General features: G+C 35.7%; 1 protein-coding gene across 1 annotated transcript in view; it reads right to left on the bottom strand.

Annotated features, from left to right (window-relative positions):
• The window catches only part of Ubr1 (Ubr1 ubiquitin ligase), a 185,222-nt gene extending 161,274 nt beyond the window's left edge, over positions 1-23,948 (bottom strand). Inside the window, exons 1-2 of the mRNA XM_074185230.1 lie at positions 23,758-23,948; positions 2,571-2,798 (exon numbers count right to left, since the gene is read on the bottom strand). Coding sequence (XP_074041331.1) covers positions 2,571-2,798; positions 23,758-23,946 — 417 coding nt within the window. The 5' untranslated portion in view covers positions 23,947-23,948. The remainder of the gene's footprint in view (positions 1-2,570; positions 2,799-23,757) is intronic.
• Between the last annotated feature and the right edge of the window lie 3,125 nt (positions 23,949-27,073).

Here is a 27,073-nt window from a genome sequence, read left to right as displayed (position 1 = left end):
AACTAATTACCGATTTCCACATCAGAAAACAGATTTAACGGAGATAGAGAATTCAAATCTACTTGGTCAATCAGTGAATTTATCGAACTCCCAAATTTATTAAATTTCAAGCATTCCAAAAGATCGAGCTTCTAACCTTTCTCTTCCAAATGTAATAGGTTATAGTCGCGGTTGAACTCATACTCCTCTGCTGAGAGATTGTTTGTAAATGTGGATTGAATTGATCTTCACATTCAATAAACTACCTACTCCTATGTTCTTTTATTCATTGAGAAAAGGTTCTCCGCGGTTGGTCAATTTTTTGGCAAAAACCACTTGTGATTTATCCAACACTGAAGTTTTAATAAATTCGCTTCAATTATCATTTGTTCTGTAAGCCACGTCTAAGTCTTTCTGTTTCAAAAAACGAGCGCGGTTATTGGTGTGTGACAGACCTGGTAAATGGCTTGTTTTTCCACTTCAAGAAAATATAATGAGTATCATAAGATATTGCCTTTTTTTGAAAAACAAAGATTTGGACGTGGCTGACAAAAAAATTAAATTTTTAACACATTTTTCGAAAGCAAAACTTTATATTGGGCAAACGAGGAGGAACTTTTACCAAAGAATGAAAATTAAAAAAACATAGCAGTAGTATCTTGAATGTGAAGATCAATTCCACATCTGAAAATCATTTTTTGGCTGAGTGGCATGGGTTCAACCACGACTACGACGTATCACATTCGAAAGGTTTGAAACTCAAACCTTTTGGTTTTGAAAATTTACTGAATGACCAAAAAGAATTGGATTTTTTTTCCCCTGAAAATGTTTTATTGAGAAAGGTGAAATTTCTTTTATGATGTTTGAATTTTCAATCAGTTCATACCTCAGGTGAATTATCAATAATAAAGTAGGTAGGTATAGGTCATATTTTTTGATTTGTTATAATAATCACTGATTATGTGAAATATAGTCAGTATGAATATGCCTGAGAAAGCTATTGTACAGCGAAATTTGTATTGCGGTTTTGTAACACGTTCAGAGATGATTTTTTGAGGAAAAAACAGAAGCTCTCAAAGCGATGCCTGTGTAAAAGTAGCGATTGACATTGGATTTGAATCGCTGGAGACTAAATCCATTTGGAAAAACGTTCTCAGGAAGTTTATTCCACATAAATGCAGATGATCTCTCATCATATCTCATATTGATGTTTCTTTATCTGCCAGTGAAGCCTTTTTTTTCTGGCAGAATATTTCAACTTGCTCACTCCCACTTAAATATTTGTGTTCTCAATTGTTTTTCGCCACAAACGATAAGCATTTTGCTTTAATTCAATATCATAAAATCGGGCACTTAGTTATATTTGTGTGCTTCATAAAAATAATGCAGATTATATCACGTTGGAAACTCATTAAAATGAATAAACTAAAAAAAATTTGCTGAAGTTGTACTACTTTATTTGAATGATAATTTTAGATTCATTCCAGTTCACTACATTGGTGTATTTATTCATGTATTCTTGATTACTGAAATGCTGGAATATTAGGCGTTTTTGAATTGAAATTAACGGATAATGTCAGTTTTCAATGAAACAAAAAGTAGATGAGATTTGATTTTTGCTGTTGAAATTCATTGAAATTTTGTTAAGTTCAGTTTCACCATGTTCGAGTTTGAAGGCTGTCGATTTTTGGAATTTCTTCCTGACAATTTGCTGGCGCGAATGGCTAGCTTCTTCAGAGGTTTATACATCCTGAGTAGTACGGCGTATTTATGTTGACTCAGGTAGTTTGGTATGCCAATACCTATACCTGGGTTAGGTAAATTGCGTGAAGCCTGTGCATGTTGTGCACTTGTACACTTGTGCAGGAAATGACTAGGTTTGTGCACTTTTGGAAAGGAATACATCGGAACCACCAAAAGATCCAACTGACAAGTCGGCTGTGGCGGATCACGCACTTAGTAAAGGAAACGTTTGAAAACACGAAACTCATATCCCCTCCAAACAGGGATGCCATAGCCGACTGGTACGGGAGGCAATAGAGATCCACAAACACGCAGATAAAAGAAGAAGCTGTGAACCTCAACAGAGTATGGAATCCCATTCTAAGAATTTCAAGAATAAACAGCATGACGGCAGATAGAAAAGGTTCGACGAATGTTATTGACAATTTACCTAATAGAGATACAGGTATTAGCACACCAAACTGTCTGGGTCAACATAAATAAGTCTTACGCAGCCGTAATATTCAGTCATCGGAGATTACTCAGGATGTATAAACCTCTGAAGAAGCTAGCCACTTGCGTCAGCGAAACGTCAGGAAGAAATTCTAAAAATCGACGGTCTTCAGTTCCGAAAAATAGTGATAGTAAAAACCTCGGGTGCGGAAGCCTTAACCACTTTGTCAAGATCAGTTTGAAAAATACAAATTGAAACTGATATCATGGAGGTTAGCCGGTATATTATAATGAAAGTGTACAATTGATAATCATTCCAATTTTTTGGCAGGCAATAAGAATGTTTTGCTTAGTTGAATTTGTCAATTTGTGTTGTACCTCGTACACTCAAACACTAATAGATAGTCTAAACTCACTTGCTTCGATGCTGTACTATCCAGGCTACTCTGGCTCGATACACTAGGAGTCCTGCAAAGAAGAGGCTGTCCACCGGGGTATGATTTGGATTGATGCTGGAGAGCCGGAGGAGCCACAGCTGCCGAACATACGTCTAAAGGTGTTTTAAGAATTTCAGCCGTTAAAGCTTGGGCGGAAACATTCTGTGGAGGCTGGATATTCAGATGTTCTTTTTCTACGTTGAACTCCTAGATGGAAAAAAATGGCGTTTCGTTAGTATTCATTCAGTTTGAAAATACGAATTTTTCATATTTTTCCCGCTGAGTTTGAGAATCAAAGTTTATTAATGAGATCCACCTAGTACGTTGGACATATTATTCTCTATCTGAATGAATTGAATCAAACAACGTTTGTGTTGAACATTTAATATTCCACATAACAAAAGACTACTTGATGAGTAGGGTTTGGAACCCATGGCGAAAAATGAATTCATGGGAAACACTTGTTACTTGCAGTTATCAAGAAGGTAGCTAAAAGTAACGAATATCGTTCAAACAAAATGCATACGTTGAAGATAAAGTTGAGAGAGGGTGTTCTTCGATTGTACCTAAAGACAAAAACTCAAAATCTATAGAACTTTTATACGAACCGATATACACCAACAGATTGTTTCAAATTTTTTAATTAAAAGGTGGTTTTCAAAACTGTTGGTATACTTCGCAAGTCCTATTTTCAATTAATGGTTCTGAATAAAAAGCCACAAACTTAATAAAGTCGTTATAAATGTAGGAATGAGTACAAAAAACTAATATTCAGCATGAATACATTCGTTTCATTGATTTTGACTATTTAATCATTTCTGTAGCTTCTTATAGGGAACCATTAATTTGAAATTGGACTTGAATATGCAAATTATAAAATAATTCAATTTTTGAATTTAATATTCAAGCCCAATTTCCAATTAATGGTTCTAAATGAGAAGCCACGAAAATAATGAAATCCTCATAAATGTAGGAATAAGTATGAAAAACCTAAAATTCATCATGAATATATTCTTGAATTCATTGATTCTGCCTATTTCATCATTTATATAGCTTCTTATTCAGAAGCATTGATTGAAAATCGGACTAGAACATGAAAGTTACAAAAAGCTGGTTTTCAAAACTTTTCGTTTACTTCAATTAGTGTAGGGCATCAAAGTAATTGCTGTAAAATTCAACAAGATATACTTCATAAAAATCATATTCAACTGGTCAGATATAGAACGAACAAAATTTTCAGTAATTTTATTTTCTATGAAGTGACTTTTTACCTATATAGATACTCTTCTTTACTTCACTAACTAATGGATCCTGATAGAGTTGAAACTTTCCAAAGAAACATTATTCAACGGATCAAACATTTGAATAGATTTGTGTTATTCTACACAATGAATGCCAAACTGGATAAATCGGCTGCCGAAACACTGGATGAATCGAATTTGAATTTAACAGATGTAGTTGAATTGCTTTCCCATATTGACACCAGTCGGAGAACAAACAACTAATGAATTTTTCAGCAGAGACGTATCTATGATGATTTTCACAGATAAGGAGATGAAAACCAACTGTTATTTCATCAATAACAGGTGAAATGAAAATATGACAAAATAAAATCAGAATATGCCAAAAATCTTAAAATATATCCCAAGAATGGTATGGAGGCAAATCCTCCTCCAACATTGATGTTATGTATTTTCGGATACAGAACAAATACTTTCAGATCAAACTTTATTACAAAGAATTATCTGACATTACAACTTCATTCCTATTTGACAGTAAATCGACAGTTCTTCAAACCCGTATTCTAATGTTTTCTAAATACTGAAGGTTTGGTACTTTTCAGCTTACCTTACATGATTATAATATATAACAATTGAGTATGTATTTATGAAACTAGTTATATAGGGAACAAAGATGTCAAATTAAATATACGGTGAAGAATGAAACCATTTATTCGAAACGTAATTTGATTGCATATCAAAAATATAGAGAAATCTCCTGAAGACGCCAACACGATACACGTGAAAAAATGATTCTTCGGATTCATCCAACGCCAAAGGTTACTACTGTTCCAGTTATTAAAGAGGATGGTAGTTGGCAGAAAGTTTTTACGTTATCTATAGATTTTCTTTCTGTTTCTTTCGAAAATATTTCAACTCACGTTGACTATGCCTGAGATCTGGATTATAAATTGAGTTCATGATGGAAACGGGACTTTTATTCACTCATGTCACCATGTTAGTAATTCCTTTGATCATTATACCATAGCAGTAAGCCAGATTTCCCTTTTTAATAATGATATTGTCATTTTCTTATTGGTATCCTTCAGTAAATCTAAAGTTTTCATTACAAAGTCGGCTACCCCGAATTTTCATGGTATATTTTTCCGTATCGTTTTTTTGGTGCGATTTTGAACCCTCATTATGAAACCAACAGTTATTGGTCTCTGGAGTTTCGAATTCAATTATAACTACTACAATGAGCGATTATTTCATATATGATGTTTCATATATGTTGCAAAAAAGTTATACATTCTCACTTAATGAATTTCCTCAGCATGTTCAATAATATTTCATTAACATTTTCGTGAAATATATAGTCTTAATGGGTTAATCTGCCAATTTGGTATCCTGCTGGAAGTCGTTTTTAGAAAATCTTACTGTTTAACAATGATTACAGCTATAGCCACTTTTACAGTTTTTCAGCGGAATAAATCTGCAGATTGCAGCTCAAAATAACCTGTAGAGCAATTTTACAGTTTATAAGTTGGTAAAAATGAGATTGTTGGTTTTCAGGTGGATGAAACATTTTTTTAAGAATTCTATAAAAATTGGTATGCCATGATAGACCATGCCTACTGAATTTTCCGCCAAATATAATAATTTCAACATCTTTAGGATCAAGTTTCATGTTGGGTTGATACTGTAACTTCTTCATTTCATTAAGTCATAACAGACAGATAATAATATTCAAAGTTGTGAAATTGTGAAACTATTGACGACAGATATGAGAGATTTTTATATATATATATATATATATATATATATATATATATATATTATATATTTATATATCCCAATAAATATTGGGTTATTGGGTGTAACCAAAGCATCACGACTGAAATTGCACTATCACGCCGACCGAAAATATTTTTTTTAGAGTTTCAGTTTGAAGTAACCCCTAACCTTTCTAACCTATTCCCCTATTTGCTCTCCAGTCCCTTTGGTTTACCCCGTATATATCGATAATTCTCCCGAACGATTCTGTCTCGCGCGAAGTGAGAGGACCTTGTTAACCTCCAAAAATGCTATATCGATTTTATCACTCTCACTCTTGAGTGCGTACAACTGTCTGCGTGATAAATTATAAACAAACGACGATTACCTCTAAACTGCCACTACTATTGCTGTCGATCTTTCCATTGTTTCCGTTCTTTCCCTCGTCGGAGGAATGGTGAAAGTTATTACCCAAAGCCCTCTCCTTGGCCGCCCTGGCCCAAGACTCGAGTCTCTTGTGGGTCATCCAGCAACTGGCTGGACTTATACCGGACATGTTGATGCACTGATTTCGCACAGATATATTTCACATCAGTCTTTGTTAATTATTCGTTGATTTGGCAGTTCCTGTCGAACGCGGTTAGCGCCCTTGGACGCCTCTAGACATACTGACGCCCGAAATCGACGCAACGCTCTGCCCTGGGCTCAACAGGTTGAGGGGTGAGACAACGTTGGATCCAATTTTCCAATATCTTGATTATACCGGGAAAACTATATTTTCTCGTTAGCTTTTCTGGTTACACCAATGTTTTTCCCTGCCGCGGTTGAACAATTTTCCTGAGGAGTTTATGCGGGAAGCAGATCTGGGGCATAATTGAAGCAATCTGTTTCACATTCAAAATTACCTCAGTTATCATAGTGTGTAACGCCAAATGCATTTTTATTACCAATTAATTTTTCCCATTTTAGTGTGGTTCTGCAGAAAAAACCATTTCTTTGATACAAAAGATATTTAAAATTTCATAGATGATATAACATAAGCCACAAATAAGTCAGAAAAATATTCAATGCTATTCCAAAATATTTATCAGTCTATAAAAAAACCTATTTAATGCAAACAATTAATTGAGAGCTACATAATATATATATATATATATATATATATATATATATATATATATATATATATATATATATATATATAAAGATGAATAGATTATTTTTCAATCATTCCCATATTGATTTCAATTTAAGAGCCACCGGTATACAGCTGGAATTATTTTCCAGTAGCTTGACTGCATTAACCTTTCTCGATTATATATATATATATATATATATATATATATATATATATATATATATATATATATATATATATATATATATATATATATCCTGGACTCTCGAGTCCAGGATATAAATACAGAGATATACATATTAACGAGTGTGTACGATGGGAAAAAATGGAAAAAATTCGTGGACAGAACACTCAAAAAATAGGGGCAAACCGCGAACACGTGTTTCTGGCTATTGGCCTCATTAGCGCGGTGCAGCCAATTGGTAATGTTAGATGATGCCTGGGAATTCTAGGTCTTCTAATTGAAACCACGAATATATATATATATATATATATATATATATATATATATATATATATATATATATATATAATATTTATATATATATATACAAATTTTCCTTTATTTTCAGTATTTTGATATTGAATGTAGGTCACAAAAAGGATTTGACGCGTAATAATTTCTATTTAATTATCTGCGAGCTCTTTCGACAGCTGGTCGTACTGTCATCATCTAGGCTCTACTCAAACTGAACGTGTCATCCTGTTGTTGGTCCTTTCATACGGTCCGATCTCCTCAATGTAGGTACTCTAGGTAAATTTGTCTGTATTTGGATTATATCAGGCACTCCTAGAAACAGTAAACCTAGAGAAGATCCAACACAAAGATGGACCTCTTTTTTATAACAGATATTGATAAAGCAATTAATTCACAATCCAAGGGTATATCACATTTGATATTTTTATAGCGTTTCATTTGAAATAACTACCATCATCAGTGACAACAATTTTAAATTACGGTCCTGTCTTTTCTTATTTTGTAAATTGTTTCGATTTCTTCAGAATATAATTCAGACAACCCAATAAATTCGACAGGTAGGTCGTACTTTTTCGTTTTGGAAATTTTTGTATTGCCGTAATCCTTCTTTCAAGGCTTATTTCTCCCTAATCAATTATAATTCGTAATATTTTTATGATTCTCAATACCGGAAGAAACGAAAATATCAGTTCTTGAGTGTTTATAAACGTATTAAAGATGTATTCAAATGATGAAATGACTGAAATGCTATTTAGTTATGCAAAATCAAATTGAAATCCTTTTTTTGGAAGGAATATGAATGTTGAGCTATACCCGAATCGTCGAATTCTGAACATCCAAATGTTTAGACGATTGTAAAGAAATTCACGGGACTATGGTGCATTTGACAGAAAGAAAACAAGAAAATGTGTGGTTACTGGAAGTGTGAGGAATAAAATAAGTGTTATCGGTAAGCAAATATTACCACATAAAAATTTACATAGTTAAAACTTTTTTTTTCAATTTAGGATTGGCCAGTTACAAAGATTATACTAATCAAGATTGTTCTTTATGAGAAATTGTCCACGAAATGGGGATTTCTGTGAAATCCACCAGAATTATTTTGAAAAGAACAAATGTAAATGCTACAGGATACGCAAAGTTCATCACCCATGAAGGGATTACGAAAGGAGAGTACGATTTGCGAAGTGGTTAAGACGTAGAAATAAGGAAGTTGGAAATATTTGTAAAAAATAATATGGACGGACGCATTAAAATTCACCAACAATGGTTGGTTTAACAGAAATATCCATTATAGGTGGAATGTAAATGAACATTCACATAGGAAAACCAATTTTCAAAAAAGGATCGGAAAAAAATGTGAAGTTGTGAATCGTAGGATTAAACATCCTTGGCCCTTTCTTTTACGATTATCATTTGAACAGTGAAATGTATCTTCATTTTCTATTTAATGAATTCGATGGCTACTTACATGAATTGCCACTGAATATTCGCCATGAAATACAATATTTTCAACAGAATGGCGCTCCTCCGCATAATGCAGCAATAGTAAGGAAAAATTTAGATGCAATATTCCCAAGAAAATGGATTGAAAACAATGGACCATTTAACTGGCCAACTCGATCCCCAGATCTGACTTCTTTAGATTTTTTTGTCTGGGGATACATAAAGGATAAAGGTTTTTCAACATCAAGTACAGATATCGACCATCTCAAACAAAAAATAAGAGATGCATGTATTAGTACTACACCTATTATGCAATTGTCACAGAAATTGACTGGACCGACAACTTATGTGCATTCAACAAAGAAGTCATCAATTCGAGCATTTAATGTGGATCACCATGTAACATTGATTTTCTGTATTCGTTTTATTTTTCCTGAAAGTTTATGATGAAAAAATAAATTGTATTTTTGTTTGATTGTTGTCTCTGATGATGGTGGTTATTCCAAATGAAACGCTATGAAAATATCAAATGTAATAGACTCTTGGACAGGTCCGTATTAAAAAAAAAAGTTGATGGTGGCCATGTTGACAGGAGACGTTTTATCAAATGTTTATTATTACATCGTCATAGTACACTTGGAATACGATAACATTTTACTTTTCCATTTCATGATAATCTCTGGAATAACAATTCCATTCGAAAAAAAAAAACAAAAACAGCATTTTTTGGTTTTTCCCGTATAACTCGAGAAGGGCGAGAGTCACCGTAAATTTTCTTCGACCATTGTATTGTTCCCGATGACAGTTACCTGTTTTCCCATTCAATCGTCTTCATATATATCATGCCCATTTGGACGCTAAACAAGATAAAGGAATCATTCCATGAAGGATGACCAAAACCTATACCTACTTCAAAGATTATCTTCTATCAGATCCAGATAGAAAAGTTCGAATGGAATAATCAGAGAAAAACGGCCATAACGAACACAAACTCTTAGATATCGGAGATCCCATAGCACTGATAGAAAAAAGGTGTCTAATCTCACAAAACATCAAATTTCAACATTTGTTCAAAAGTAGGTGATATAATGAACATCACAAGTTTGGACTATCATTTTTTGAGTAACATTTTTACAGATCTATTAAAAAATAAATGAAATCAAAATGAATGAATTGTTGATATTATTGAAAATACTGAAAAATGACTGGACCGGAATATTCCGATGAGTTGGTGAAATAAATAAGCAATGAGTGTAAAAATTCCAAATGTGAGATCGCTCCTTTGTAAACCAAAGTGAGATCTTCGAGTAAAAAAATTAGTTACATTCAAATAGTAGTAAATGTCATTATATCAGTTTTTCGAAAATGGAACTGAATGCATGATAAGGTTATATACTCCTATTAGGCATTAGTACTTTCATACATATTACTCCATTGTGTAGAGTGAAAAATAAGCTTTGGAAATGGATATAAGAATTCAAGATCATAACTCAAAATTTCTCACAAAATTTTGAATCTATCCAATCTACGTTCATACAAAAAAAAGACTTCATGCAGATATAATATGTAGGTTTTTCCATATTCATTTAATCATAATTTGTATCGTTATATATGAGCCTGATTACGTAGACAATTATTTTTTTTATTTATAATTCCTATAAAGTTTTTCCTGAACTTTTCGAACTCCTTCACTACTTCGTCACGAAAAAATTAAAATCTCTTTTATATATTGAATTCACACTACAAAATCTCATTGAAAAAACAATGAGAATATTAAAAAACTTCAATATTAGCACCAAAATTCAAGGACAATCACTCATTCAAAAAGGATCTAGGATCAAGATCATGAATCAAGAATATACTTCGAATAATTTCTTGATTCTTGATTATAACAAGCATAAAAATGGAAAGAAGCTGTGAAGATAATTAGAGAAGTATTTCAGGAGGATCTCAGTCCGTCGCGTATTTCTAATATGTACCGCTCTTGGTGGAATCAAATGTGCCAAGTCACTTCAACACTTCCCGTGAAAGTATCCATAGAAGAGAGACAAATCCCCAACCTTTCTTCAATGTTCCAAACTATGAAGGTTGCAAGCGATGTTCGCGTCTCCAATTAGGCGGATGTCTCTTTTCTGGATGGAATCTAGCAGCGTCAAGGTAGGCTTAGGAGCGGACCTGCTTACATGTAAATAATACTCCAAAGATGGTCTGACCTGAGCTTTATAAAGTATCAAAAGTTGCTGAGGTGTGTATAGTTTTCTGGTTCGGAACAGTGTTCCAAGCTTTTGGGACACATCCTTTGCAATTTCAGCGATATGATTGTGCCAAGACATATTGGTGTCCATTTTAATCCTCAATAATCTTATCGAAGCAGAAAGTGGAATTGTCTGGCCTGACATTCAGTTCGGAGACTTTTTTCTGTTTGGAGAAAACCGATACCTGGGTTTTTGTGACATTGAATTGAACCAGGTTAGTTTCATCACTTCTGCTGTCGATGAAGATGTGCATCAACAGCCAATGTGCTGGAATTCAAATGAAATGACAAGACAAGTGTGCTTTCGTTAGCAAAGCAATATATAGGATTCTTCGTTTTTTTTAATGAGTCGTCGATATACAATAAATAAAGGGTTGGAGACAATATGGATCCCTGAGGAGCATCAACGTTGATGGTTAGAGTACCCGAGAGATATTCATCGACGGTCATTTGCAGGGAACGTTCTTTCAGGAAGCTGGAGATCCATACACAAAAATAATCCGACAAGCTATAGCATCGACGTTTGGCCAGCAAACCCTCGGTCAAAGGCCTTAGAAATATCAAGCGAAACAGGTCTTGACTCTCCATGTTTCTCGATTGCGTTATTCCAAATATGGGTGACATACGATAAAAGATCGCCTATAGATCTTTGTTTCCGGAAGCCATATTGATGATAGCTCAAGATGGTAAAGCTTCCCAAATTTTAAAGGATATTAATGAACCGACTATTTCATTCTTTAAAGAAATTTTCAAAATAACTCGTGATATCGAAATAATAGGTTTATTTGTTTGAACTGCAGGAAAAATTTCGAAATTGGTCATCAAAATTCCCATTTTTCACTAATGCATTTATCGGTTTTGAATATTAGTTATAGCACCAAAGCAGACGTGAAAAATCTGAATGTCGACCACTTGGTGCTTTCACTTATATTTCGCTTGAATTCACACAGTAATTGTCTGAGTTTTCACAATTTTTCTTCAATCGGAAATCAGCTACTCAAAACTAATAATGACGAATAGACCGAAACAACTGTATGCTGTGAATGTTCGGAAGGGTGACTTATCTTTTCATTTTCTTTCCGACAGCTTGACTGGGTTAATCTTCATTCATTCCAAATCATTTCCAGAAATATGGAAATATGAACTTGGAAAATGGCGACAAGTGGGTAGTTACTAGCGGGTCTCCTCGAATATTTCATCTGTTTAAAATCAAATCAAGTGAATTATAAAGTGAAAAGTGCATCAAAGACATCAGCATATCGGACTCTATCACATGCGTGATAGCTAGGTCATCCACATTCCATTTTGAAAGGTAAAATATTAGAATATTTAACTTCATTTCAACGTACGATCTAAGAAATCGTGAGGTTTTTTCCTGCAATCCAACAAATATCTGTGCACAAAACGAATCACTCATTGGATCGCTCAGGAATTAGTCACTATCGAGCTGCCGTCTGTGTATAACTAGTTAGTAAAGTTCATCAGTTCGCAGGGAAGATGTCGAGTTCCGACTCGATGTCGCAATCTCAGTTTCAAAGGGAGCTGCGATCCAAGAAACAAGAATCCATGACAGAGGCAAATGTCAATCTGATTATTCAACAAATAACTCGCAATCTCACTAGCACTATTGATACAAAGTTTGCACAATTACAAGAAACACTCAATAGCGCTGACAAACGTATACAATCAACTCAAATAAAATTTTAAAAATAGATGAAAGGGTTGATTTTCTCGAACAATACACCAGAAGATGTAACCTTTGAATATATGGTCTTAATCTTAGGCCTGAACAGAATTTGGAAGAAATGCTTCATGAGTTTTTGACCAATAAACTTAAAATAAAAAACTCTACAACCTCTGATTTTGAAAGCACATCCAAAATATCTGATAAGGTTGTGTTGGTAAAGTTTGCCACATACCAAATGAAGCAAGCAGTATTCAAAATGAAGAATACGCTCAAAGGCTCCAAAATTACTATTAGAGAAGATTTGACTCCTTTCCGTCATAAAACCGCAATACTGGCTGGAAATAAATATGGATATAAAAATGTATGGACCATTGACGGAAAGCTTCGTATCAAGATAAACAACAATATAGTAAAACCGAGTTTCAACGATTTATGTGAACTGATGGAAGAAGCTCTCCACTCGGATTAACAAGAAAACATATAACTGTTTTTTTTAGTAATTGTTGCTGCACTATTTGAACTCTCTTTTTTTTTTCTACCAGAAAATATTCATTAATTTAATATTAGTTCATCAACTTGGAATATAATTTAATGTCCTTTAACTCATATGATTTTTTTCCTTTTTATAATGGTTAGAATGCTTTTTATATTTCAAGAAAGAAGAAAGAAATTTGATTGACCTCAAATTACAATTTCTGTTACATTGGGAAATATCTGCAATAACAAAATTTGCTTAGGTACGTCAGACTGAAAATATAAAAAATATACATAGAGTACATAAAAAAATCTCACAATAGTTATGACTCACAATATGAATACACATATATACACACATACACACATACACACATACACACATATAGGTACATATATTAGGTCCACTGACAATTGAATACCTCATGAATCTTATAGAAGCCTTGGTTGACAAGTGAATTTTTTGCTTTCAACTTCAATTTTTGATATGAAGGTCTTTCCACCCACTAGGCAAAGTGTTATATATTTTTATGGGAAGAAACTCCATTTGTTTGGCTGTGTTTGATAATGCATCTTCGGTAGCCTGATGATATCTTTGTGTTTTGTATCATAATTATGAATGCTGTAGCCACTATTATATTTATTTTTATGTACAAACAATACTGCTTCTAGTATATACATGGAAGGTAATGTAAGTATGACCCATTTTATGAAGATTGGTTTAGCATGGGTTTTGGAATCAACATTTTCTAAATCTCTCATTATCTTTTTTTTGGTAATGAATACTTCACTTGCATATGAGGAAGCATCCCGTCTAGTATTCCATAGTTTATGTGGCAATGAGCCAAGCCATAATATGCAGTTCTCAGCACATCGTTCGAAAGTAAACTCCTTGCGTAGCGACACCTTGACGAGAATAAGCAAACCTAAAGCTCCCTGGTTGACTGACGTTTTGAAGATCATGATTAAGACAAAAGATTCAGCTTTCGCGAAATATTAACGGTACAAAACGAGTGATAATTGGAACACCTATAAGGGTTTGAGAAACATGGTGACAGCTGCTATACGGAAAGAAAAAAAGGCTTACTTGAATTTCATTAAAAATCAACAAAACGCTAAATATCTATGGGACAAATTACACTTATTTGACATTGTCAATGGTAAAGACAGAAGAGATATTCCTGAACATCTTTCTAATCCTAATGAAATAAACAATCACTTCATTACTTCGGTCATTCAAATTGCGACTGAACCTCCGGGTACTCTTCTTAACTTCTACAAAACAACGCCATTTCAAAAAAAAAACAACTTTTAAATTTCATCAAATCAATATGGATGATATTGACATGATAGTCAACTCCATAAAAATGAATGCTACCGGATCAGATAACATATCTATCAAAATTATCAGAATATGTATCCCTTACTTAACTCCAGTTCTAACATATTTAGTCAACAAATGCCTTGAAACTAGTATCTTCCCGGAACTATGGAAACAATCTATTATTTTTCCTACAAACAAAATTTCATACCTTTGACACCAAATGATTTGAGGCCCATAAATATAGTACCGTCAATATCAAAAATTGTAGAAAAGGCAGCCGATAGTCAGATATACTCTTATGTGTATGGTTTTCGGAAAAATCACAGTATATCTAGTGCTCTTTTGAAAATGACCGACGATATTTTTTCAGCCACCGATAATGAAAACTCCACTCTTTACTTGTCTATCGATTACAGTAAGGCTTTAAACAGCATGAATCACGATCTGATGTGCCCTAAACTTAGTTTTTTTTGGTTTCAGTATGGAGGCATGTGATTTTATTAGTTCATTTAAAAAAAATATAAAGCAACGTATTGTGATAAAGGGTAGTCAGTCTGATAATATGAGTGTATGTCATGGATCCCCACAAGGTACAATTCTCGCCGCGCTACTCTTTATTATCTACACATCTGACTTCTCCAAGGTCCTTAAGTTATTCAAAATTCATACATATGCAGACGACATTAACTTGTACTACTCCGATAAAGTAAATCAGCTTATTGATCACGAAACATCGCTCAATAATGATAAAAATAATCTTGTTCAGATTTCGCAGCAACACTGTTTAAGCCTTAATTCTAGTAAATAATCTTTAATAATTTTTGTGAAAGCCAAAAATCGTAGAAGGGCCATAGATAATATCGATTTGAATATTGATGGACATTCTGTGGAATTGACTGACAAAATAAAATGTTTAGGACTTCATATAGACTTCAACCTCAGATTTGTTCATCAAGTCAATACTCTCATTCAAAGGTCGTACGGTACTCTGAAATATCTGTATTCAAACAGACACTATCTCAGTAGGTCTCTCAAAATACTGATTCTATCTATGTTTAATTATTGCGATGTCGTCTATGGCCCTTGTATCGATTCGATAACTTCTGCAAGAATTCAGAAAGTACAGAACGCCTGCATTAGACTAATATTCAGCTTGAGTTACAGAGATTATGTGACCCTGTCCATCAATCAACTTAATTGGATGAAAATGCAAAACAGAATATAATTGCATTTCGCCACTTATCTGATAAATAAACTACTTCCCAGACATCAGATACACTCAAGAAACCTTAGATTCAACAATAGTTTTGACATTCAGAATCATAACAGCACTATCTATGAACGATCCTTCACGTATCATGCTACAACAATGCATAATTCATTCAGTGAATCTTTGAAAAATTCATCACTACCGCTATTCAAAAGTAAAATTGAAACTAAATTGCTCAGCCAACAGTGATCCAAACATAAACATTTGTATTTCATTTTACAATTGTCCTGAAATTGACCTTTATTTTTTGTAATGGGATGCAAACTCCTATAAAGATGTATCATTTTTCGGGTCTTTACCTCGAGTTGATACAGCTTCTCCCGAGTCCACTTCACTACTCCAAACGAGTAGAGTAAGATTGGAACGGCAAGCATATTTGTTGCAGCAACTTTGTTCTTCCTCGACAGTTCCGATGACCAGATCTGTCGAAGTTTGTGCTGATACTTGCCGCGGAGAGAGTTTTTCACTGCAGTTACCTCATGTGAGTGGCGTTGTTCCACCCCGAGGTAAGTATACGTCTCTCCGGCATCCAGATGGTGTAAGATGCTTCCATCTACGAGCTGCACATCCTCTCCGTAGACCCCGCATCGCCCTCTTTCGAGATGGACCATTGCACATTTGTCTATCCCGAATTTCATACCGATAGCATGCGTGTACTCTTTCACCACCCTCAAGGACTGATGGAGGTCCTTCTCTCCAGAGGCATAAAGTTTATGATCATCCATATAAAACAAATGGGTGACCTTGTGCCTCCGGTTTCCGGCGGTGCCACATTTATACCCTCGAGTGTTTCTGAGCGCAACGGATAATGGCAATAGTGAGATGCAGAAGAGAAGGTGACTGAGGAAATCACCCTGAAATACATTCTTTCTGAAAGTGACCCACCCTGTTTGGACTCTGGCTTGACCAGATGCTTGACAAGATGAGCTCATGCGAAATTGTATCAAATGCCTTACGGTAATCGATCCAGGCCATAGAGAGGTTACGCTTATATTGTATCGAGTCCTGCGGTACACATCCATCGATGAGCAGGTTCTCTTTACATCCAGCGACTCCTCTCTTCGACCCTCTCTGCTCATATATCCGTTCGAGCACTCGGTCAACTGCGGTGAGTATTCTAGTATGATATGCTTGTGAACAACTTATAACACGAATTCAAGCATGTTATCGGTCTGTAATTCTTAGGATTCGATAAATCTCCGCTTTTGGGGATAAGAACGGTCCGACCCTCGACAAACCAATCCGGAATCGGCTGCTCTCCGTCCAGCCATGAGTTGAAAACTCTGGCCAGATGGTGGTGGGTACTTGGTAGTTTTTTCCACCAATAAGTGTTCCGCCTATCTGGGCGTGGAGCAGAAAAGTTCTTGGAACCCACAAGGGCTCTTCGAATGTCATCCGGGGTTATCGGGTTGCGCAGTTCATTGAGCTCAGGCTGTCGAAGCTCTCTGTTAATAGCTTCGAACTGCGCTAGGGCTGGAGTGTCTAAGTTGAGTGGCTGCGGGTGTTCATAGATATCCTTCCAGAAGGATTCCACCTGATCAGCGGTTGGCAGATTATCTACAATACGTGGAGGCTCTTGGAATAAGCGAGAAGGTTTCTCGCGGAACCTTAGGTTTTCCGCGATACTTCTCGCTCGCCTCACTAGTGACTTCTTAGCAGTCACTAGCATTCGTATCCTATCAAGGCAGTGCTGTTTGGTGGCCAGCAGCACGCCTTGACTCAAAGTGTGATGGATACGTCGTAGTTTGGCGGCTATTCGCCGCACTTCGGGCGTGAAAGGCCTGTTGGCCGCCTTGTAATCCATCACACATTGGATACGAGACGCATGTTGTCTCGCCGACGTGATCTTAGCCTCCATCTTGTGTACACGCCGTTCAATCTTCCGAACCGCAAGGCCGAGATTTCGTCCTTCCGATTCGGAAACCGATTGGACGACGCTATACACGGCGGTGTTGATTTGCCAGATGTCAGCCTCTTCTGTTAGAACACTATGAACCTCTGCATCCAAACGAGCCAGTTCTAGTGGCTTCAGGGGCTTAATCCTGTGGAGCGCCCTGCGTGTTCTGATTGTCGTCTCCATTGGTGGTATGATGCGAGTCTCCTCTCCAGCCGTGCCAACGGTTGGTAGAACTGTCACTTCTATCACTTCGTTAGCAGGCTGGGAAGGAGCTAAATAGCCCTGCTGCCGAAGATAAGATACATAATCCCTGAGGTTGTGGGCGGAAAAGGCGGCATGCTCCGGATGTGTTTTACACCACAGAGCATGCAATCTCGCCATGTACCCTCTTTGCGCCGGCTCACTACTCTCGTAGCAATGCATAAGGCTATCTCTCAGTTCATGCGTCCACTCAAAGCGTCCGTTTTCATTGCCAAGGTTGTCATTAGTAGGCAAATCATCGTTATGGGCCCCACCACCTTGCCTCTGACCCCTCCGAGCGGGTCGATTGTGGCGGCTCCTTCCTTGATCACTGGGAACCAAGTGTTGGGTCCACCGGGTGGTTAGCCCTGTGGACCCACGGCCGGCACCGGAGGAAGAATAGAGTTCTCCCCTTCCCGGGTGCGCCTGGGGCTGCCGGTCCGGTTTTGCACCAGTTGCTCGGGTAAGTGGTGTCGTAACTCACCAAAGGCCATTGGTGTTAGTGGCCATCCCTGCTTATTTATTATTATTATTATTATTATTATGTATGGATTCGGTTTACGATGACATTTCTGGAAACATTTTCATATTTCTGCTAACGCAGAAGATTGGTAATACTACCAACGTGGACGTGAAAAAGTGGTTAGCAAACTTGGGTGTTGCACCACTTGATATTTCAAGAGATATTATGAAAAAGGCTTTAGAAGACATAACTATCTTTCTTTATTCAGTGATAGACAAAACAGAATTCATAGAAAATTTTCGAACAATATACGCTAACCAAGAGATTTCAAATACCTTAGGGTTTTGCTATTTTATTCCCTTCATAAATATATCTCGTGCCCTCATGAAAATAAAAAATAGATTAGTAATGGAAGTAATGGATCAGTAATGGAAGCATTTGTCACAGCTAGTGTAGAAATGATCTTCAATTTTTAACTGTACTTATATGAAATGTAAATATAATTTCTTTTCGAGCCTTAAATAATGTTGATCTTGTAATAGAACGAAATACTTGATACTTGTAGTTGGTTTGTCCTGACTGCCCCCTTCCTCAACATATTCCCAGAGAAAGAAATACAGGGGCGTGAGATATGGGGACCTTGCTGGCTAATAGACGGGTCCGTTTTTTCTTTCTACCCGGTTGTGGGGAGGAGCACCATCATGTTGGAAATAGTATCTCCCTATAGAGTCAATTGGTACCTTCTCCAAAAAATCCTCTTGTACGAAATTTTAATACATGCGTCCATTCAGTGGCCATCAAAAAAATGTTGTCCGATGACCTGACCCCCAAACATTAGTTGACCATTAAGTTCAATTGTGAATTTCTCTGACCCAATGGAGATTATTGGTTGAGTGGTAGTGGTCATTGTATATGTTAACTATTCCATTACCAGAATGTTGACTCGTTACTGAATGGAATATATTACGGTAAATGCGTTTCGTCATGTAGCGAATTCTATTTTCATGATACCTTCGATGGAGTTCATGATATGATTGAATTTTTTATAGATAAACATAATTTTTTCCGTATGCGGTTCGCTGAAGTATGACTTAATATGCAAGATCCAAATCACTTGTGATATCTCCAGTGCTAATAGATCTTCAAATTTCTCCTTAATTCTTCAAATATTCTCTGGTTCCATTGACATTGAATCAAAATATTTTCCATCATGTCATTAGTTGACATAATCTGAGATTCGTAGGAAATACGAATTCCTTTTCTTTATAACTAATAACTTTGTTGGCAATTCCTGAAATATTTAGATGTTCAAAAGGTGTTTAATTTATGAAAACTGAAAAAATGAGTCAGATATTATGATAGCTGCTTTCAGTCAGCAAATTATGAACAATTTGTTATGACTGTAAGACTCTTGTGTCAGTTTCGAGTAGAGCTATGAAGATGATAGCACAGTTTGCTATCGAAAGCGCTCGCATATAATAATTAGAAGTTATTGAAGCTTTAAATCCTTTTTGTGAACAAGTGTTGATATCAAAACATTAAAATAAAGGTAAACTAATTGCATTTTTTTTTGAATACTTCTATAAAATACCCCTAATCATCTACGCCGTTCACGGCATCTCATTAAATATTCTAATTATCGTCCTTCGTTTCTTGAATATATATTCACAACAGTAATTTTTTGCCAATTTTGAAGTGTTTGTGGAGTTATAGCCATGCAAGCCCTCATTTTTGTTTTTTCAATTCGTCAATATTGCCAACAGTTGAGCAAAATACTTTGTATTTGATGAAGCCCCATAATGAAAAGTCCAAAATGGTCAGGTCAGGTGAACGTGGTGGCCATTTGATAGGACCATTGTTTTCTATCCATCGTCTTGGCAGAGTGGTATTGAAAAAATATCTAAGAATAGTTCTGCGATGTGGCGGAGCTACATCTTGTTAGAAATTCTGATATCTGCTCAAAATATCCAAAGGTAAATCTTCCAAGAACTCAACTAGAGTTTCCGACAAGAATTCCAAATATAATTTCCCTGTCAAAGATGTCTCAAAAAAGTAGGAACCTATAATCTTGATGTCTAACACAATAAGCCAAACATTCATTCTAAATCTCTTTTGGAAATGTGTTGCTCTATGTAGGAAGAAATTTTTTCGTCATCAGTGATGATAATTATTATGCTGAACTATCCGTTATTTGTGAAACTTCTCTCATCACATCATTCCGCTGAAGATCTTCAGCGGAATGGATACTCCAAAGCGATGGTAGAAAAGACTTTGGCTAAAAGACAGCAGGAGCCTCGCAAGGAAGAGAAGCCGTCACAACCAGTGCTTGCACTTCCCTACATCAGAGGATTATCGGAGAGGATAGGAAGAATTGGTTCCAAGTACAACATTAGAACCTGTTTCAGATCCGGTAACACTATCCGTAGCAGCCTCACGAAAACCAGGCCCCCAAACGCGAACTGCGATTCCAAGAATTGCATTTACCGGATACCCTGTGAGTGCGGAAAATCCTATATTGGTGAAACTAAGAGGCCATTGAATGTTCGCATTGCCGAGCACAAGAAGCACACACAGCGAGGAGAAACCAGCAAATCAGGAATAGCAGACCATGTTTGGACCCATCAACACAACATCGAGTGGTCCCAAGCTGAGATCTTGCACAGAGAGGAACATTGGTTCAGGAGAAAATTTAAGGAAGCCGCATACATGTTGTCCAACAACGTATTCAGCCAGGCCAGCGTAGATATACGAAACATATGGAAACCCATCATCAAACGGAAAATGACCAACTCCCGCCAAATCGGTCATCTCTCACGGAATCAGTGAAGCGGAAAATGGAAAGTAGAGAAAGTGAAAGTATTTCAACGACCTATAAAATAGTCATCTCTCGGAGGAATCAGTCCAGTCATCACCCGAAGACGATTGTAGATACCAACAATCGAAACGTCGTGAACTAACGGGACTTGGAATCTCTACACTTTTTTATTTTTTATTATTTTCTTTTTGCATTCCTTTAATTTTATTTATTCAATTATTATATTTTTACTTGTAGGTTATTTCACTATCATTGCATTTCAGGTTTATTGTTGCTTAATATAATTGTTATTTTCAACTATTCTTTTTTAATTATTCTTTTTTACTTGTTTCAGGGATTTCAAATCATTTTATATAGTAGACAATGGAAGTCCGAACTAGTGAAATTCATCACGAAACATTGTCAATCACCTTCAAACAAATCATTTATGTTTTCCTTCATATAATTCAAACAAAGCCTACGCGTTCAAAAGTTGTAAACTAAGTGAAATGCTATTCAATTGTACACAACAATCATATTTTGAACAAAGATTATTATTTTCGTTACTTCCAGGATTGATAATCGTAAACATTTTTCATTAAGATTTGATTAAGGAGAAATCAACCTTGAAACAATGATTACTGTAATATAAATATTTCCAAAAAGGAAAAATACGAATGTTCGTGTGTTGGATGTATCTTATTATCGAAATTATTGGATAACGTCTGAAGTCAGCTATTTGAATTCGTTTTAAAGAAATCAAAACAATTCACAAAGAAACTAGCGGCAGGACCGTAATTTGAAATTGTTGTCATTGACGATGCTAGTTATTTTGAATGAAACGCTTTGAAAATATCGAATGTGGTATACCACTATATTATCACTTTATCGCTTTATCAATATTTGTAATGAATGAGACAGTTTCGTAAAAAGTTGATAGTGACCATGTTAACACTAAATGTTTGATCGAAGATCTATTATTACTATTACTAATACAAGCGGATCGTTCGATTGCAACAACAGCCATAGAAAAAGCAAATGTACCAGCTGATGTCACCACCTACTATTCCCACATTAGAATCCACAATGCCCTAAATTACTTTTCGACAACGTCCAGTAAGACGAATTTTAAAACAGCTCAATATCAACAAGGCGTCTGGTCCTGATGAAGTATTCGTCATCGTACTTATAAATGCGCAAATGAACTTCGCACCAGTATTTGGCGGACTTTTCAACCTGTCTCACAAGAAAGGAGGTCTTTCAAATAACTATAGACCAGCCGCTTTGCTATCAGTGATATCAAAATTACCATATTATAGGCATAGGCATTTTGAGCGAGCATCAATATGGCTTTCGGAAACAAAGGTCAACAAGCGACTTTCTATCGTATGTCACCCATATTTGAAATAACGCAATGCAGAAACATGCTGAGTCAACAGCTGAGGCGCCTTGACCGTGTGTGGCATGAGGGTGCGCTGGCCAAACTTCGAAGCTATGGCTTTGTCATTCCATTTGGAATCCAGTACGACGACGACGAATGCTTATATGAACCGGCAGCAGGAGGTTGCATATTTAATGATGATCTAGAAGAATTTCGAATTGGCATGGAAATAACAGGTTCAATTCAATGCCACAAAAACCTAGGCATCGGTTTTCTACAAAAAGATAAATGTCTCTGAACTGGTCAGGTCAGACAATTTCACTTTCTGCTTCGATAAGTTTGCTGTGGGTTTAAATGGACACCAATATATCTTGGCACAATCATGTCACTGGAATTGCAAAAGCCGCTTTTCGAAAGTTTGGAACACTGGTCCAAACTAGAAAGCTGTACATACCTCAGCTACTTTTGAAGCTTTATAAAGCTCAGATCAGGCCTCCTTTGGAGTATTGTTCTCATGTATGGAGCTCCACCCCTAAGCATACCCTGAAGCTGATGGATTCCATCCATAAAAGAGTCATCCGCCTGATTGGAGACGTGATAGTGATAGTCTGGAACATCGATGAAAGGTTGGAGATTTGCCTCTCTTCTATAGATACTTTCACGGGAAGTGTTCAAGTGTATTGGCACATTTGATTCCACCAAGAGCGGTACATATCAGAAATTTTTTGAGGTTCAACTCAGTTCACCTTGAACTTCACTGTTCAAGAACTCTTCCATTTGGAGAACAGCGTTCATGTGGAATAAACTTCCTGAGACCGTTTTTACAAATGGATTCAATCTCCAGCGATTCAAATCCAATAGAATGACTACTTCCGCAAAGGCACCGCTCTTAGAGCAAATCTAGGATTTTTCTGTGCTTGTGTCAGGCTCTATATCCCTCCGATAATCCTGAAGAGTGTGCTGATATCATTTCAACATGTGGATATGAGTTGATTGACCCCGACTATCATGTCTACCTTTCGAGCTGTGCTTTTGTGAAATATTTATATCTGATTTTCTGAGATGAAAATATAATCTTTCTTTTTCATGCTCATTGCGAAAATCTAATTCACGCACTTGATTAAATCTTTCAAACTCTCGTAAATTTTTAAAGCGACGTATCGATTGTTTTTCCTGCACGGCCCTCTCTTATTCGGAGGATAAACTTGGAAAGCTGAACTTTGCCTGTCTTCTCTTTGGAAGTTTTCTCGGTTACAAAATAATATCGGTGTTAGGTGATAAAGTGAGGTTTATTCTAAAATTTATTAAAAAAAAAATTACTTACCGTTTTTGGCAACGGGTAGAAAGGTTTGCTGGACTTTTCTACATTTGATGGAAAAGGCATTCGGTCTAAAGAGTGCCATTCTTCAGATTTTCTCTTTCTGTTGTAGTACTTATACACTACTATAGTCATGGCAATCAGGAGAGCAGTACCAGTACCCAGGGCGGCTCCAAATACTGCGGATCCAACCATTTCTAGAAAATACGTAAACATAATGAACGTTTTTTAATGTGGAATTGGTGGACGTTTGACGACAATCCAGAATGAGTTTCTTTGAGAAATTAATAACGAATGAAACGTAATAGTATACTAAAGTATAAGGCCTCACGAGTTTTTGAGTACAACGGCGCAGTTGGATCGTTCAAAATAGAGCGTTTTCTAGACTTTATACCCACAAATAATTTTACACTCTTTTTGATTGGTACACTTCAAAATCGTCATCTGTCACAGATTTCAAATACGGGTTTTTCTGTTATCCCGCTGTTATCCCCACCTGAACACAAAGTCGATATTTGTGTCCCAAAAAGATCGAGCCTGCATCAACATAGCAGTGATTTCATGAGTAGAACTATATAACCAAGCGACTGATTGTAACGAAGAAAAGGAATACACCTTACCAAAAAAACTACTTTCTCTTAGAGTGACTGCAACCAATCCACTTTCTCAAATCAGACCAAGTAAAAACGTATGAGTGATTTTCATGGATAAACTATCATAATCATACTCTTCCACGTTGTGGAATGTAGAAAACTTTGAAGAGTTTACATTTAAATTTATTGAAAAATTAAAAAAAACCTTTGAAACTTTGATTGGGAACCAGAGCCAAATTGCGATGAATTTATAATTCAACACCAGACAGCGCTGTTTTGATCCGCCATACAAGCCGTACGAACAAGCCTGACATCTCCCCTTACGAAGACGCCATCTATTGGATCGACAGAGAACTCTCCACTGTAAGACAACTAGTTAAAAACCAAAGCCCACAAACACACAGCGAATCTCGTTGGCGCGGCGGTCGATATTGAAGCTTGGCTTTGCAACTGCAACTGCAACCATATTGAGGTAGTTGTGTAAAATATGCAATCCGCCATTTTGTAGCTGCGGCCATCTTGAATTTGCATCTTTTTTAAAGTGTACTGCTATTCTACTAGTCAAGCCAATATTGGTAACCATATTGAGGTAGTTGTGAAAAAATATGTAATCCGCCATTTTGTAGCTGCTGTCATTTTGAATTTGCATCTTTTCAAAGTGTACTACTATTCTAGTAGTCAAGCTCTGTCATTTGATATCCATATTGAGTTAGTTGTGAAAAAATATTTATCCTCCATTTTGAAGCTGTGGCTATCTTGGATATACCATGATATAGAATTCATTAAATTACATTGTCATCAGAACTAAATGTGGGTACCAAATTTCAGATCAATCTGTCAACAGGTAGGGGGTTAAACTTCAATTATTAAATTTGACTCAAACAAAAAAGGCCAAGCTGAATAAAAACTTTAAAAAAAGTAACTATCGTGGGAAACAGCACAAAGTAGAAAGAAAATTTACAAGGACTCTCGTCCTTCTCGACTTACACAGGAAAAACTGGAAATTCTGTTTTTGGTTTTTATGAATACAATTTTCATTTCAGAAAATATAAAGAAATGAGAAAAAGAAATTTTATTCATGTACTATGTACTATAACTATGTAATAATAAATCTTTGATTAAAAGTTTCGTGTCAACACGACCACCATCAACTTTTTTAAAACAATGAATCTGCCTAAACTGAAATAAATTGAATTGAACTTAATTAAATCATCCGATTCATGTCACTTTATCATGTTTTTTTAATTAATTTACCTACATGTACTTGTGTTATATGACGTTCAAACCTAGATTAGGTCCTAGTTTTGAATTATGATACCGAATCATTATTGATGCATTCATGTATAAAAAAATAATCTTGGTTGAGCGGCAGATTTTAAACAGAAACAGTGGTAGAATAGCGTAAGCTAAACTATGTTAAGATAGAAATGAAGACCATTTATTATCATTATTATCAAATACAGATCTGCCTATTTTAATAAAAATATTGATAAAGTGATAAAATCACAATTCAGTGGTTTGTATTACATTAATCCTCCTTTCAAGGCCTATTACTCCCGAATCAACTTCTATAAGGAATATTTTCAATTCTCAATCCTGGAAGTAAAGAAAATGTTGGTTTTTCATCAAAAAATGATTGTTGTTCATTTGGTACAATTGAATCATATGCATCTCTACTCACAAACGATTTTGGTGAAATTGGTAACACGTGCCAGTATAGGGATGTCTGCACAATGCTGTATAATGTACGCTGTAGGTAGACCCACTGTGATTCGAAAGTGCATAAAGATTATAACGATTAAAGGAGTCACATTGTCTGCTGCATAATTGTTCATGTTGATATCTGTTCAGAACTATCAGACCTTTATTAAAGATGTATTCAAATGACGAAATGAGTGACATGCTATAATATCAAATAGAAACTCTCTTCTGGTTAGAAATATGCATGTTGAACTTATCCGAATCGTCGTATTGACAACATTCAAATGTATAGACGATTACACAGAAATTTGAGAGACACTGGTCCATCTGACAAAATTAAAACGAGCAAATGTATTTTTACTGGAAGTGTAAGGAACCAAATAAATGTTTTGGGTAAGCAAAAATTACCTCGTGAAAATAAACTAATTTTAAAAAACGTTTTGTTTGATTGAGAATTGGTAAAATACAATTATATTTCTAATCAAGATTGTTCTTCACGAGAAATTGACCACGAACCAGGAATTTCTGAAAAATCTACCAGAAATTCAAATTCAAATTCAAACACTACAAAATAGTGAACGAATACAAAATACTACAGAATACACGAGTTCGTCATCTTGATTAAAGGGAATATGGACGGAGATTACGATTCGCGAAGTGGTTGAGATGTAGAAAAAGGGAGGTTGAAAATATTTGTAAAAAAATTATATGAACGGATGAATCAGAATTCAAATGATGGTTTATTTCACAGAAACATCCACTATAGGTAGAATTATATAAATAAATATTCACCTAGAGAAATCAATTTCCAAGAAAGGGTCGGAACAAATGTTTGGTTGGGAATTTCGGGAACAAATATACTGGATTCTCTCTTTCACGATGAGCATTTGAATAGTGATATGTATCTACTTTTCTTATCCAATGAGTTTGATGGCTACTCACATGAATTGCCACTGAACATCCGTCGTGAAATATGATATTTTCAACAAGACGCTGCCCCACAGCAATAGCAAGGGAATTTTTAGACC

This window comes from Leptinotarsa decemlineata, unplaced genomic scaffold (genome assembly GCF_025532065.1).
Source record: "Leptinotarsa decemlineata unplaced genomic scaffold, Ldec_3_MD MMD2_tig00026369_RagTag_RagTag, whole genome shotgun sequence".
In the NCBI taxonomy this organism is placed as follows: domain Eukaryota; kingdom Metazoa; phylum Arthropoda; class Insecta; order Coleoptera; family Chrysomelidae; genus Leptinotarsa; species Leptinotarsa decemlineata.
Note: the sequence above shows the minus strand (reverse complement) of the source record. Positions and strands in the feature narration are given on the sequence as shown.